At 46.8% G+C, this 12357-nt stretch overlaps 1 protein-coding gene across 1 annotated transcript in view; it reads left to right on the plus strand.

Annotated features, from left to right (window-relative positions):
- Positions 1 to 11963, plus strand: part of LOC149358176 (tyrosine-protein kinase receptor torso-like) — a 31900-nt gene extending 19937 nt beyond the window's left edge. Inside the window, 10 exon segments of the mRNA XM_089576740.1 lie at positions 1072 to 1292; positions 2161 to 2291; positions 3650 to 3771; positions 3854 to 4087; positions 5160 to 5356; positions 6299 to 6398; positions 7148 to 7212; positions 7906 to 8123; positions 8760 to 8897; positions 11831 to 11963. Of these exon segments, the coding sequence (XP_089432866.1) occupies positions 1072 to 1292; positions 2161 to 2291; positions 3650 to 3771; positions 3854 to 4087; positions 5160 to 5356; positions 6299 to 6398; positions 7148 to 7212; positions 7906 to 8123; positions 8760 to 8897; positions 11831 to 11963 (1559 nt within the window).
- The last annotated feature ends 394 nt before the right edge of the window (positions 11964 to 12357 follow it).

A 12357-nucleotide genomic window follows, 5' to 3' on the forward strand; every position in this document is an offset into this window, starting at 1 on the left:
CATATGGAATTTCTTCACCCGACTCAATCTTTTGGGGCCACGCCCCGACCAGCACCGCCTCTGACTGTAGAGCCAACGCACTGCTCGCTAGCTCTCAGCTTCACAAGTATTAGCCATAAATGCTTGAGGAGCAAGATGAACATAAAAAATAATCTGTACAGTGTACGAACTTTCTCTCGATCCCCTCCACCCCAGATCAACTACGATGGCGTCAGCCATTTTTCGAAGATTCCTGACTCAAGTTTCTTGCAAAGTATCCTCGTTAAACGATGATAAAAATATTACTCAACGCAGAACTAAGGACAGTGCAGGAACCCGGCACAGTTATCAGGACAGGTGGCCTTATAATATGGTGAAGTAATGTGTGTATTCTTTCGAATAAAATATTTACAATGAAGCCTGACACTGCTAAAGCTTACTACATCATAAAAAAACAGGCATGCACGCGCAAGCCTGACGTCAACTGCGGCGTTACGCGTATTGACTAGACCTACCCGACAATGTGTTGATCTTTGTGGGTTGTATACATAGTTTTCTCGTACTTTTATTTTGGCATAAGATATATTTATCAAAATTTAGCCTAGTGTTAGGGTTGGTGCGTGTTTTATTTACCCGTCATTTCTCCATCATAAATTTCTGCCTATAGTCGGAGACAACTCAAGAACGCAGCGCCCTTTCCCCTCGTCAAATGAGCCCCTTCCAGCCAATGGCGTCGGCGGATTCTCAAGACCCTGCTCACGTGACAGTGCAGGGAGCGGCGCCTCATTGGAGAGATTGGTCTACCCCGTACCATACAGCGAAGGGATTTCCCCTTTCATCTACACCTCTATGCTTTGTCAGACTAGCAGCGTCGTGAGAATCGGCCGACGCCATTGGCTGGAAAGGGGGTCCTTTGACGGGTAAAAGCCGCTGTGTTCTTGAGTTGTATCTGAATATAGTATATCCCACTTCCGATATTAGTCTCTCTTACGATATTATCTCAAGTGCAGAGGCTAGGCTTTTGGCTGAAAGCTATTCTTCAATGTCGTCCGCATGATATCTATAGCATCGTACAACCCTTCGCATGTTCAGCGCCGGGACCCCCGAGCCAGCTAGAGGTTCGCGAGGTGCAGCAGCCGACCTCGACCTGGGTGGCCCCGCCGCCTCGCGGCGTCCAGATCGCCTGGTCTCCGCCGGCCTACGCCTCGGAGGAGAACCCCCTGCTCGGGTACCAGGTGACCGTGGAGGAGCGGAGGTCCCTCTTCGACATCAGCAACGGGCCCGCAACCAGGATACGACGAAGCGTAAGCGCGGTAAGGGCTCCTCCACATAGGGTTGTGAAGCGCGGCTCAGAACATGGAAACTAGTCCTAAATATAGAAGCGCAAAATACACAGAATAAGGTTCAAAGTAAAAAAGGGAAAAAAGTGCTACATAAATGAAACAGCCACTTTTATTAACTACACAAAGTGGCATTTAATGGGGATGCTAACAGTAAATGTCATCTCGGAACCAAGTGGGCCTTTATCGTAAAAGCTTTCTCTATTTTACATAGAAAGAGGCGTCTCCGTCTGTGCGAGTTTCTAAGCAGCGCTTCCTGCACCAAGGGAATTCCCGGAACGGTGAAGTTCTTATTTGGCTTAGCTAGCTTAGGCCACAAACCTCAATTCGTCTTCCAGAACATGCTGCGCCATTATGCTCGCAACTGGGTGTAGATTAAGTTATTTAATTTGAACATTTTTCATGACTTCAATAACTCTCCTTAAAGCAAACGTTTGGATTTAGACACATGTAGATTGGTTTATGGTATAAGGGGGTTTAACGTCCCAAAGCGGCTCAGGCTACGAGGGATGCCGCAGTGAAGGACACATGTAGAAATTCGAGAAGCATTTCTAAGATGTTTGTCCTTACAGAGGTCGTAGTAATCTTACAAGTAAATCACGTCTTCCGCAAATCATAAACCAAGGCGAAAGTGAAGTTCATGCTTCCCTTAATTCCTGCGGCAGATTAGGACCTCAGCGCCTATGGTCTCTGTTGCACTGTAGTCCATGTTTTCAAGGGCCAAAACTTGTTCATGCCTAGCCTCGCTGAGCACGGAGCAGCGCTGATTGCTGCCATCTGCGTGTTTTTCATGTGAGCTCACTCATTTTGCAATCGCCCGCCCCTGCACCACCTCTGCCAGGAGACTGAGCACCTGAACGTATCTGAGATCCGAGATGGCGCCCGCTACCGTGTGCTGGTGCAGGCCCAGAGCCCTGCAGGACTCGGACAACCGGCCGTCACCCAGTACAGCGTACACCGTTAGTATGCTTCGTCACCGCTGTATTTGGTACCTCACCGCAGCAGCTTAGAACGTTAGGTATTTTTTGACCTTCTAGGCGGCGTGCTTTGCAATATTGTGTATTGGAAGCTGCATGCTTAATTTTTTCTTTGGGGACATTTTGTGCTTTGTTTTGTGCTCCTATAGTTTACTACCCTATGTGCGCTGCGTCGCTCTTTTTCCCCTTCCTATTTTCCGTGTGTTTGTCATGCAGTGAGTGTCGTAGCACAGTATTCTATATTTCTCGCTTTTCACGTCATTTCTGTTCCATCTCCTTTATGGAATATGCAGGCCTTGAACCGCTTCTTGCTCTCTTAACTTTTTATATTTTCTGGAGCATAGTCATCATGTCTTCACGCTGATTCTATTTTAAATTTCAAAGTGTGCGTGTTTATTTAGCAGCTGTATTCATTGATTTTTTTTTTCGGGCCATGGGGTTCTGTGATGCTCTGTGCGCAATACGGACCAACAACAGCGGCAGTCCGCTTTAATGGGCTTCATGTGCTTAAACTCTTGTATTAGCCAAATTTGCTGCGGGCCCTGCAGCTTGAGCAGATGGTTTGAGAATGATCTTGCGTTCACGTTGAATATTACCGCTGGCCACTTGCCACCAAGGAGGCATGACGTGCTTTTTAAGTGCGCGAAGAACCAATCGTATCGCTTAGGCTTAGTTTGAGCTGCATGTACAAACTGTACACAATGAAAGGGGAAAAAAAACCTTTACTACGTTTTCAGCACATGAGATATGGCTGCATGCCTCACTCGTACCCATAAAACCTGTGAGGAACTGAAATTCGACAGAGCATCTTCTGGGACTATTCCGAGATAGAGCTGACAAGTTCACGCGACAACTACAACTTACAATTTATTTAGACAGTCTATAGACTGTCCATAGCATTCTGTCTTTAAAGTCTATAGACTCTCCATACACAAATCCTAGAGAACAGTCTATAGGCAATACAAATGATATAGACAGTCTCTATACAATCTACAGATTTATGGATTATGGCCGTACACTTTTAGTAGATTTTTGTCCATAGATAGTGTATGGACTCTGTATAAATAAAAATAAATATCTATAGAAAGACAATAGAGTCTATAAGAAGTCTACAGATTATGGACAGACAAAGAAATATCTGTAGGAAGGCAATGGAGGCTATAAGAAGTCTATAGACTGTCTATAGGCAATTTTTGTAAGGGCGACTCCCCGGCAATACTGCAACTACACCTTGAAATCATCGGGAAATGAATATAAAAATACTGACTCAATTGTTCACGTTTAAGAATGTCGCGCGCGAGGCTGCTGCTTTTCCTCGTATCTGCAATTTGCAGAAAATTCTGGATGGAGCAGCGTCCTCGTTGGGAGCACCGCCACCTTCGTGCTGCTCCTGGCCGCATCTGTGGCGACGGCTTCGTGGTGTGCCATTCAGCGCAGGCGCCGTCGTCTTAAGGAAATCGAAAAGGTTCGTCCGCGTACACAGCGCCACGCCTCGCACCATTTTTTTCGCAATTTCTCGCGCGCTTAACGTCATGCCATTGGCCTCGCAGGAAATAGAAGAGTGGAGCAACTCTTCCGAGGCCGGGACGGACGTGGTCTCGCCGCGCGAGTTCCTGCACCTTCGTAGTCGCGCCTTCGGACGCGTGCGCAAGTCCTCGGACCCGTTCGAGGTCCCCTTCGGAGCGCTGGAGGTGGAAGAGCAGATCGGCAGGGGAGCCTTCAGTGTGGTCCACAAGGCGCAAGCCTGGATCGGCAAGGTCCGGGAGACGGTCGCCGTCAAAATGCTGAAGGGTATGTAAACATCCGTCGTCAAAGTTCTTGCTGGAAATTTCATTTCATTCTATTTCATTTACCGCAGCGGTAGCCTAGTCGTTTGAGCATCTGTCTCGCATGTGGGAGGGGCAGGGTTCGATCCCCAGTGCCGCCGGGTACCCACCGGTGAAACAATGGCTTTTCCCTGGTTTGGTGCTCGGCTTATTCAGGGTGAAATGCTTGGGAAACGCTTGGCCTTTGACCAACGTATGCAGACAAAAATACATTGTGCCTTGGCACTCTTTGGCCAAAGTTTTCCCGCGGCGTAAAAGTTTATCATCCTTAATTTATATCATTACCATACCCTTAATGTTTTAACAGATAATTTTCCTGGAAACAACACTCAGGGACACAGTGGCGCGCGATGAAATGCTGACAAGTAGCCATTAGTCGGATTTTGCACTCTCAAGGATCTACACTCCTCTAGATTTGATAAATGAAACAGTTCAAGTATCAAGTCCCCGTAGACTTGCGAGGGGAAGCAACCAGTGCCTCTCAAACCTCAATCGTCAACAGCGAGACGAAGGCCTGATGTCCAAAAGAACAAGCTTTGCTTTGCTTCGGTTTTTATATGCTTTAAACTTCCATGCCCTTAAGATGTAAGCCATTTGAGCTAGCTTCAGTAACCACCAAGCTTTTCTTATAACAATATGAACATGAAGGAACACATAGAAGGAATGGAATTTGCAAGCTTAGCGTGATCAAGAAAAAAAAGTTAGGTGGGCGGATTAGATTAAGAAGTTCGCGAGGACACGGTGGCCGCAGTTGACAAAGGACAGGGTTAATTGGAGAGACATGGGAGAGGTCTTTTCCCTGCAGTGGGCGTAGTCAGGCTGATAATGGTAATGATGATGATGAAAACCAACACGGAATCAGGACATAGCCAGCCCGAAGCACCTGCGGTATTTCCGCGAGAGCGCGTTTTTGTTATGTGTACTCTTTTTTATTTGTTTTCTTTTTTCTAAGCAAAATAGTCCCAGATAGATCAGATTCAGGGCTGGCACTAATGAAGGTCGGATGTCGCTTAGTAACAACGCTGCCTGCACCGCAGAGGATCCGACGCCGGAGGAGAGGAGAAACCTGCTCCGGGAGATGGACCTGCTCAAGCTGGTCGGCCGGCACGCGAACGTGGTCAGCATGCGAGCTTACTGCACCATGGGACCCGTGCTCGCCCTGGTGGTCGAGTACTGCCCGCTGGGCGACCTCAGGACGTACCTCGGAAGGAAGAGGAAACAGCTCGAGAGGGAGGTAATCGTTATTATTAGTGATTCTTTGTTAATAAATAACGATGGAAAGAAAACATGTTGCTGGCCGTGATATCTGCCTTCGAATCCTGAAGCACCTGAGCGGCGGTAGCGTGCGTAAAAGGATAGGGAGAGGGCAGGAAGAGGGTTGCCATGTATGGAAATTCTGTGTCATCTAAGATTCTTGGGCGGAGGGAGCGAGATATGACAAACCGTGAAGAACAAGAAAACAAGAAGTGCAAATGGTTGCTTGCTTAACTGTTTACAGGTAGTGTTTCAACATCAGGGCTTAGGCAATTAGCACGGCTGTCCGATGGGAGGGACCCCAGAGGAGTAGCTGCTCACACCGAACTTACAAAAATGCCTTTAGGCAGCGTATTGATTGTTCATAGATTTTTGTCAATGAAACCTATAGATTTTAAATATAAAGAAATCCTATAGGCACTCTATAGACAATCTGTAGACTTACGGCCATACACGTTTATTACACTGTTGCCTGTACAGTCTATGATGATAAATAGACGATAGACGAAAGGAAATATGTATAGCAAGGCAATAAAGTCTTGTGAGAAGTCTACAGAGAACCTAAAGAGCATTTTTCATAATTGCGTGCAAGGTGGGGGAAGTGATGAGCCAGGTGATTCAGTATAATTAAGTCGAAAGACCTCTTGTGAGAGAACATACAGCAGTGATTTCGAGCCACGACTGTGCTGAGAACTATTGGGGACTACTAAGAATGATTAAGAAACGCAGACATGGGGAGCGGCTTTAACAACAGTATGAAATGAGCAGTACTGACTATTTTTTTATTTAGTTAACCTCACAGCATGCCCTATTCCAAAGAGCATCACATTATGTTAAAAAGAAAACGAATCAAAACGGAAATGGAATCAGCACCAATTTTGCGCATGATTTTGTGTGAGACTCTCATTTCTTGGCTGTCTAGGGCATTGTGGCGCAGAGCCATCTGGAGGGATCGGAAGAGGGTGACGACCACGGATCGGGGGCGACATCGACGACTAGCGTTGACTCCGGCTGCCCAGAAGGTACGTGACAGAGGAGCGCTGTACAGTTGAGCAGGGCGTGCAGTTACGCCATGGCCTAGAAACTTAGTTTTTGAACGCGATAGCATTACGTTTTTGCTCAATCCAAAATGTCGTCGATGTCCGGTGTCATGAAATGCAGTGATTGGTCGAGCGAGGTCACGTGATCTTGTGACGTCATCACAACCTGCCCGCCGAGTTGTGAGAAACCTAGACACAAACCTATATAGTGAATCGAAATAAGAATCAGAAAAAAATGTGACCTATGGAAACAGCATCGTCACAGCATAGGGGATACCTGCTACTGCAGCTAGCGAGCAGACGCAGAATTTGCAACTGAAGCTGCAAGAAATGTTAAATCTAACACAACCGCAATCCATCCTTAATGTGACCTATTCGTGGTCGAGCAAGGGATGGGCGTTGGCAAGCGTAGCACTTCAAAAAACAGCTAGATGCATTCTTTTTTTAACTTCAGCCCGCACCACCACAGAAGCTCAACGGGAGTTTGGGAAACTGGTGACGTTGGGAAGTGAACGATATCGGAAGTACCATGGCCATCATAAATAAAGACGATTGTTTTCAGTAACATGCACCATTTTCCTCGCCCATCCAACTCGCCTCCCTTCCTAATACACACGCACGCACGCCCACCCATAACGAACATGAAAACTGAAGGACTTGTGCTCATACAGTCGCATTTTTTATCTTGCATTGTTATTTCCCTGTATTAGTTTGTACCCGTTTCTTCACAGATCTTGGAGAAATGCCTTCGCTGCCGCACCTTCTCCCGCTTGCTCGACAAGTGGCTCAAGGAATGGTGAGAGCTGAGTTCGATGCATGATGGCATGACTTTCCGCCGTTTATGCGCGCTGCACTTGCGTCTCGCAACATTGCCCTGGCCATTCAGTTCTGAAATGTTCCCAAGCCTCTAAGGGCTTAAAAAGTGTAAGAGAGGGTGAGCTAACCCCGAGTGGCGCCTTCACGGTTCCATCATGGTTCCACCATGTTTCCATCATGTTTACATCATGGTTCCATAATGGTGTGCCACAGGGGCATGATCAGCGTCACTTGTTTTTTAGCAGGTTACCTGCTCACGAAAAAAAAAACAGATTGAATACTCGCTACGTCAGTAAGCATGGAAATATCTTTAAAAGAAATAAATCTGTACTTCTGGGAGCCCTGATCTCGAAGTTCTGTAATGCCATAAGGGTGGTTTTGTTGGTCTCATGGTAATAGCTGCCGTAATGGTACCGCTCAGAACCACGCGATGTGAAAAGGTAGATGCTACCGGTTTAATACACCTTGAACTTGGTCGGAACCAAAGTGATAACGCGTCGAGATGTGGTACCAATGGCGGCTACGGCAGCAAGCATTAACGTGGAGAGTGTGCGCATTGTAGTATAAAGGTGGTATAAAGCTGCAGCTGGCGTCAAAGACGGGGAATTTCTGAAAAACCAAAGCTCGTACTGAAAGGTCTCGCTTGCTCTGCAGCTACACTAATGCCCCGCAGGAGTTCCTGTCCTCGAAGAGAGTGGTGCACCGTGACCTGGCCGCCCGCAACGTGCTGCTGGTGAGCGAACAGCATGCCAAGATCGCCGACCTGGGCCTCTCCAGGGACACCTACGAGGAGGGACTCTACCGCAAGCAGCAGAGCAGCGGACTACTGCCGGCCCGGTGGATGGCGCTGGAGTCGCTGTCTCATATGACCTACACCTCCATGAGCGATGTGTGCGTGGGGCGTAGAGAGCTTTGCCTCGAACGCTTTTGCGCGCCCTCCCTCACTTTGTTTCATTCAAACCTGTAAAACCAGGTTTCCGCATTTCTCGGTGGCACGAGCAGTTTTTGTTTTATTACAGCGTCTTCGCACGACGGCACTGGTACTTCTCGTTAATTCGATTCGGTAAAATCTTTTAGTACTTGGTATTAAAAGATAGAACCTTGTTGCACACTTGTTGTCAGATAAACAGAGCAAGACCAAACCAAACAAGTGAAAGAGCCAATCCTTGATAACAGGAAACCAGTGAGCTTACGAGTTTCAATCAATGCTTGACCACTTTCCTTGTTAGATGTTATCATATTCTTCATAAAATGCCAAGAAAATATTTTGTTAATATCTCAAGCGCCTGTGCGTATACCTACTTTCGCGTGCTTGCCCCCCCAAACGCAAAGTTTTTTTATTGGAAGAATCCTCAAAAAATTCCGAATCTTGATTGTTACAAAAGGGCACTCAGCAGCGAGAAGAAGAGACACCGATAATCTGTAGACCACATCGACTGCAGCATGACCTGAGTTGCACATAAGGCTCCTGTGTTCTGAAACAAATGAATAGGCACCTGCGGGTTCACTCGGGAATATGTGTCGCAGGTGGTCATTCGGAGTGCTCATGTGGGAGGTGGCCACCCTGGGTGGATTTCCCTACCCGGGCGTAGGCAACCACGAGCTGCTGGAATTCCTCGCCGCGGGCAACCGCCTGGAGAAGCCGACGCACTGCTCGCAAGAAGAGTAAGAGAACTGCCTCCCTTCTCATAGCGGCTTGTGCAGTGCACGGGACATTTATGGCTCTGATGCTCGTATCTGTTGTGAAGATTACGGTGGTGGCAAAGACAACTTTGCTGCCGTGAAAAGCATACCGTTTGGCAGCTAATTTGCCTATTACTGCTCGTGAACGAACACGAAACACAAGACGAGGACGAACATAGGTGTTCTCTTTATACAAAAAAAAAACACCAAAATAACACACGATACATAGAACAGCGCCCGTGTGTGTGTGTCTCGTGTGTTCTTCTCAGTTTACTGTTTACTTTTGGCGCCTTTTCGTAAATTATATCAAACCAACTCGTCCAGCAGTAACATGCTAAGCGAAAGAGGTGAACAGTGTGATTTGGAAGCTTTTCTGCCCCGACCACTGAATTCCTGCGGCCAACCGCCTTCTTCCAGGTGCCAATAAGGAAACCAGAGGAAGTCCTGCAGCTCCTGTTGGATGTTTCAGCCATACTCTTTTGCAGTAAATGTCCTAGGTAGTGGTAATTCCTACAAAGGGTCCAAGGTGGCACCAATATCCCTAGATTCTGGCGCTTTGGCTCCAGGTTATGGAAGAGGAACAAGATATTAGAGAGGGAATACGAGGATGCAAAGTGATGTAACTTAGAACAACTGGAAAGTAAGGATGATGTTATTGAAGTTTTATGGGGCAAGTGCATCTGCAGCCAAAGAGCGCCATGCCACATGGTTTTTTTCGTATGGCTCAAGTTGGGGTAAACGACCCATGTTCAAAGCATTTCACCCTAAAGAAGCCGAGCAACAGGGCAGGGGAAGTCGTGTAACCATTGTATCATCGGTGGGTACTGGGAGGCACTGGGGATCGAACCCCGCACCTCCCGCATACGAGGCAGATGCTCAACTACTAGGCCACCACTGCGGCAAAAAAAAAAAAAACTGGAAAGTAAGCGTTCGTATTTTTGTCCTCTTACCGTCCTCGTCCTATGGTGCACGTTTTTTAATCAATGCTGCCGCATTTAAATTATGGCGCTTCGGGCAACATTTTTATTGACTGGCTGTTCGCCAACGAGAACACACAGTTGAGTGTTTAGTGCACTAATTGATTTCCGTCAGCGCTGCTTCATGATTCTTTACATTAGAGACAGTATAGTTCAGTGCTTCCTTTGAGCCAACTACACAAAAAAAAAACATTTAAGCACTACTTATCGCTGTCTCAAGTACTGCAAACCAGTCTTGTCGCTTTATTAGTGCAACATGCCAGTAAGACAACCGCACACATTGGCGCTTGCAGAACGCTTTTAATATGTCTCCACAGTCTTTGTCAATCTAATAACGGGGGAAAAACGGGCTGGTGACTGGGTCTATGGTAAACCTAGCGCCTCTTTGGCCCATCAGAACCCCAGTGAATTCTAACAGTTACGTAATGATACTTTTCTGTGTCCTGCTTACTTGCTTACATGTGAACATGATACACGCAGTACTTACATTCATAGATGTTCACTTCCTGGCATATTAAAAGCTATTTTTTTATCATATATGTCTCCTGCAGCACTACACAAACTGGTATGGGATGAGCCATTCCACGGCTCGATGCGAAGTAATCTTGTCTGAGTGCGTAACGGAAGTGATTTCGCAGTTGTTGAACGGCCGTACGCGTTTGAACAAAGAATGGATACATTTTACATGTGCCAGCTTTACACAATCGAGAAGCACAGCGCTTTTTCTTTCGCCTGTAGAAGGCTTTTGTTTGTGCGCGTGTTATGCTCACAATCGTTGCACAATGGCTCGCCCCTGCCAAAACAGAATCTCCCGGCGAAGCAAAGCACGAAGTCGTGTTTTTTCTGGTAACAAACACTCGCGACTTCGCGTCGCCCAAGTGACTGCAACATTCCTGCTCGAGGTTATTGGAACTTTCCTTCGGAATACGATTTTCGCATCAGCATTAGTCTGCTTGTGCACATTTTTTTAACATTGCAGTTTCGCGTTGTGCAGGGAATGTCTATCAGCAATGAAAATAGGCAAGCGAAAGTCTAAATAAGCTTACTATTTTTGGTCAGCTTGATCACTCTTATTTCTGAAACTGCAGTTCGCAATTGGTAGCCAGGTGCTGGAAGTAGTAAGAGAATATGTCTGTTTAGGGCAGGTAGTGACAGCTGATCCAGATCAGGCATGAGAGGGAAATAACTAGAAGAATAAGAATGGGGTTGAGCGCATATATGGCAGGTTATCTCAGATCATGAATGGCAGTTTACCAATATCCCTCAAGAGAAAAGTATACACCAGCTGTATCGTGCCGGTACTCACCTATGGGGCAGAAACGTGCAGGCTAAGAAAGAGGGTTCAGCTTAAGTTAAGGACAACGCAGCGAGCTATGGAAAGAAAAATGATAGGTGTAACGTAAGAGATCGGAATCGGGCGGAGTGGGTTAGAGAACAAACGCGCGTTAATGATATCCTATTTGAAATCAAGGGGAAGAAGTGGGCTTGGGCAGGGCATGTAATGTGAAGGCAAGATAACCGCTGGTCCTTAAGGGTAACGGAGTGGATTCCAAGAGAAGGCAAGCGTAGCAGGGGGCGGCAGAAAATTAGGTGGGCGGATGAGATTAAGAAATTTGCGGGAATATTGTGGCCGCGGCTGGCCAAGGACAGGGTTAATTGGAGGGACATGGGAGACGCCTTTGCCCTGCAGTGGGCGCAGTCAGGCTGATGATGATGATGATGATGTTGATGATGTATCTAGACAAAACGTGCCATAATGGCAGGACCACGGAAAATGCAAGCACAGCATTTCTCGCTGGTGTTTCAAAATACCAGAAACGAATAAAATTATTTTTGATCCATGTCAGGCAGGCCGTATGAAGGGAAATTACCCTTATCCTCAGTTGTCTGCGTTTATTCACTTTCTTTATTTCTTCTTTGGTCGTCTGTCACTACCAGGTATGACATCATGACCTCGTGTTGGAACGCCAGCCCCATCTGCCGGCCCACCTTCCAGGAGATTGTGCGGAGACTGGACGGAATCCTTGAACAGTCGCAGGAGTACTTCAGTTTCCTTTCGGAGTCGGAATAGCCAGGCGGCATACACTCCAAACACTGTCCTCTAGTGCACTCCTGGTCTAGATTACTAAAGTAGATTACAAGTATTGGAGAGTGTTTCTTTTATGATCTCTGGTTTTTCTTTTTTATGTTCTTTCCATTGTTACCTGCCAATATTTTTCTTCCATATTGCAGGTAGTGATCGAATCGATTTAATGATGTGCTTCAGGTCCACATTTACAATTGCTCTGTCCCTTAATGGTGAATCGCTGGGAGTGAAATCGAAATCGTCCTTGTTAAGTAGTGAAAAACAACGATCGATAACTCGGATCGTTCTCTGTATCTGTTGTGAACGACCCTCTGACCACCTAGCAGCGTCCTCTTAGCCTCATCCGCCGTCGGGTGAATGCAAAGTTGTCCGCCTTCGG

The sequence above is a fragment of the Amblyomma mixtum genome, chromosome 3, assembly GCF_055824585.1.
Source record: "Amblyomma mixtum isolate Tamu chromosome 3, ASM5582458v1, whole genome shotgun sequence".
NCBI classification, from domain to species: domain Eukaryota; kingdom Metazoa; phylum Arthropoda; class Arachnida; order Ixodida; family Ixodidae; genus Amblyomma; species Amblyomma mixtum.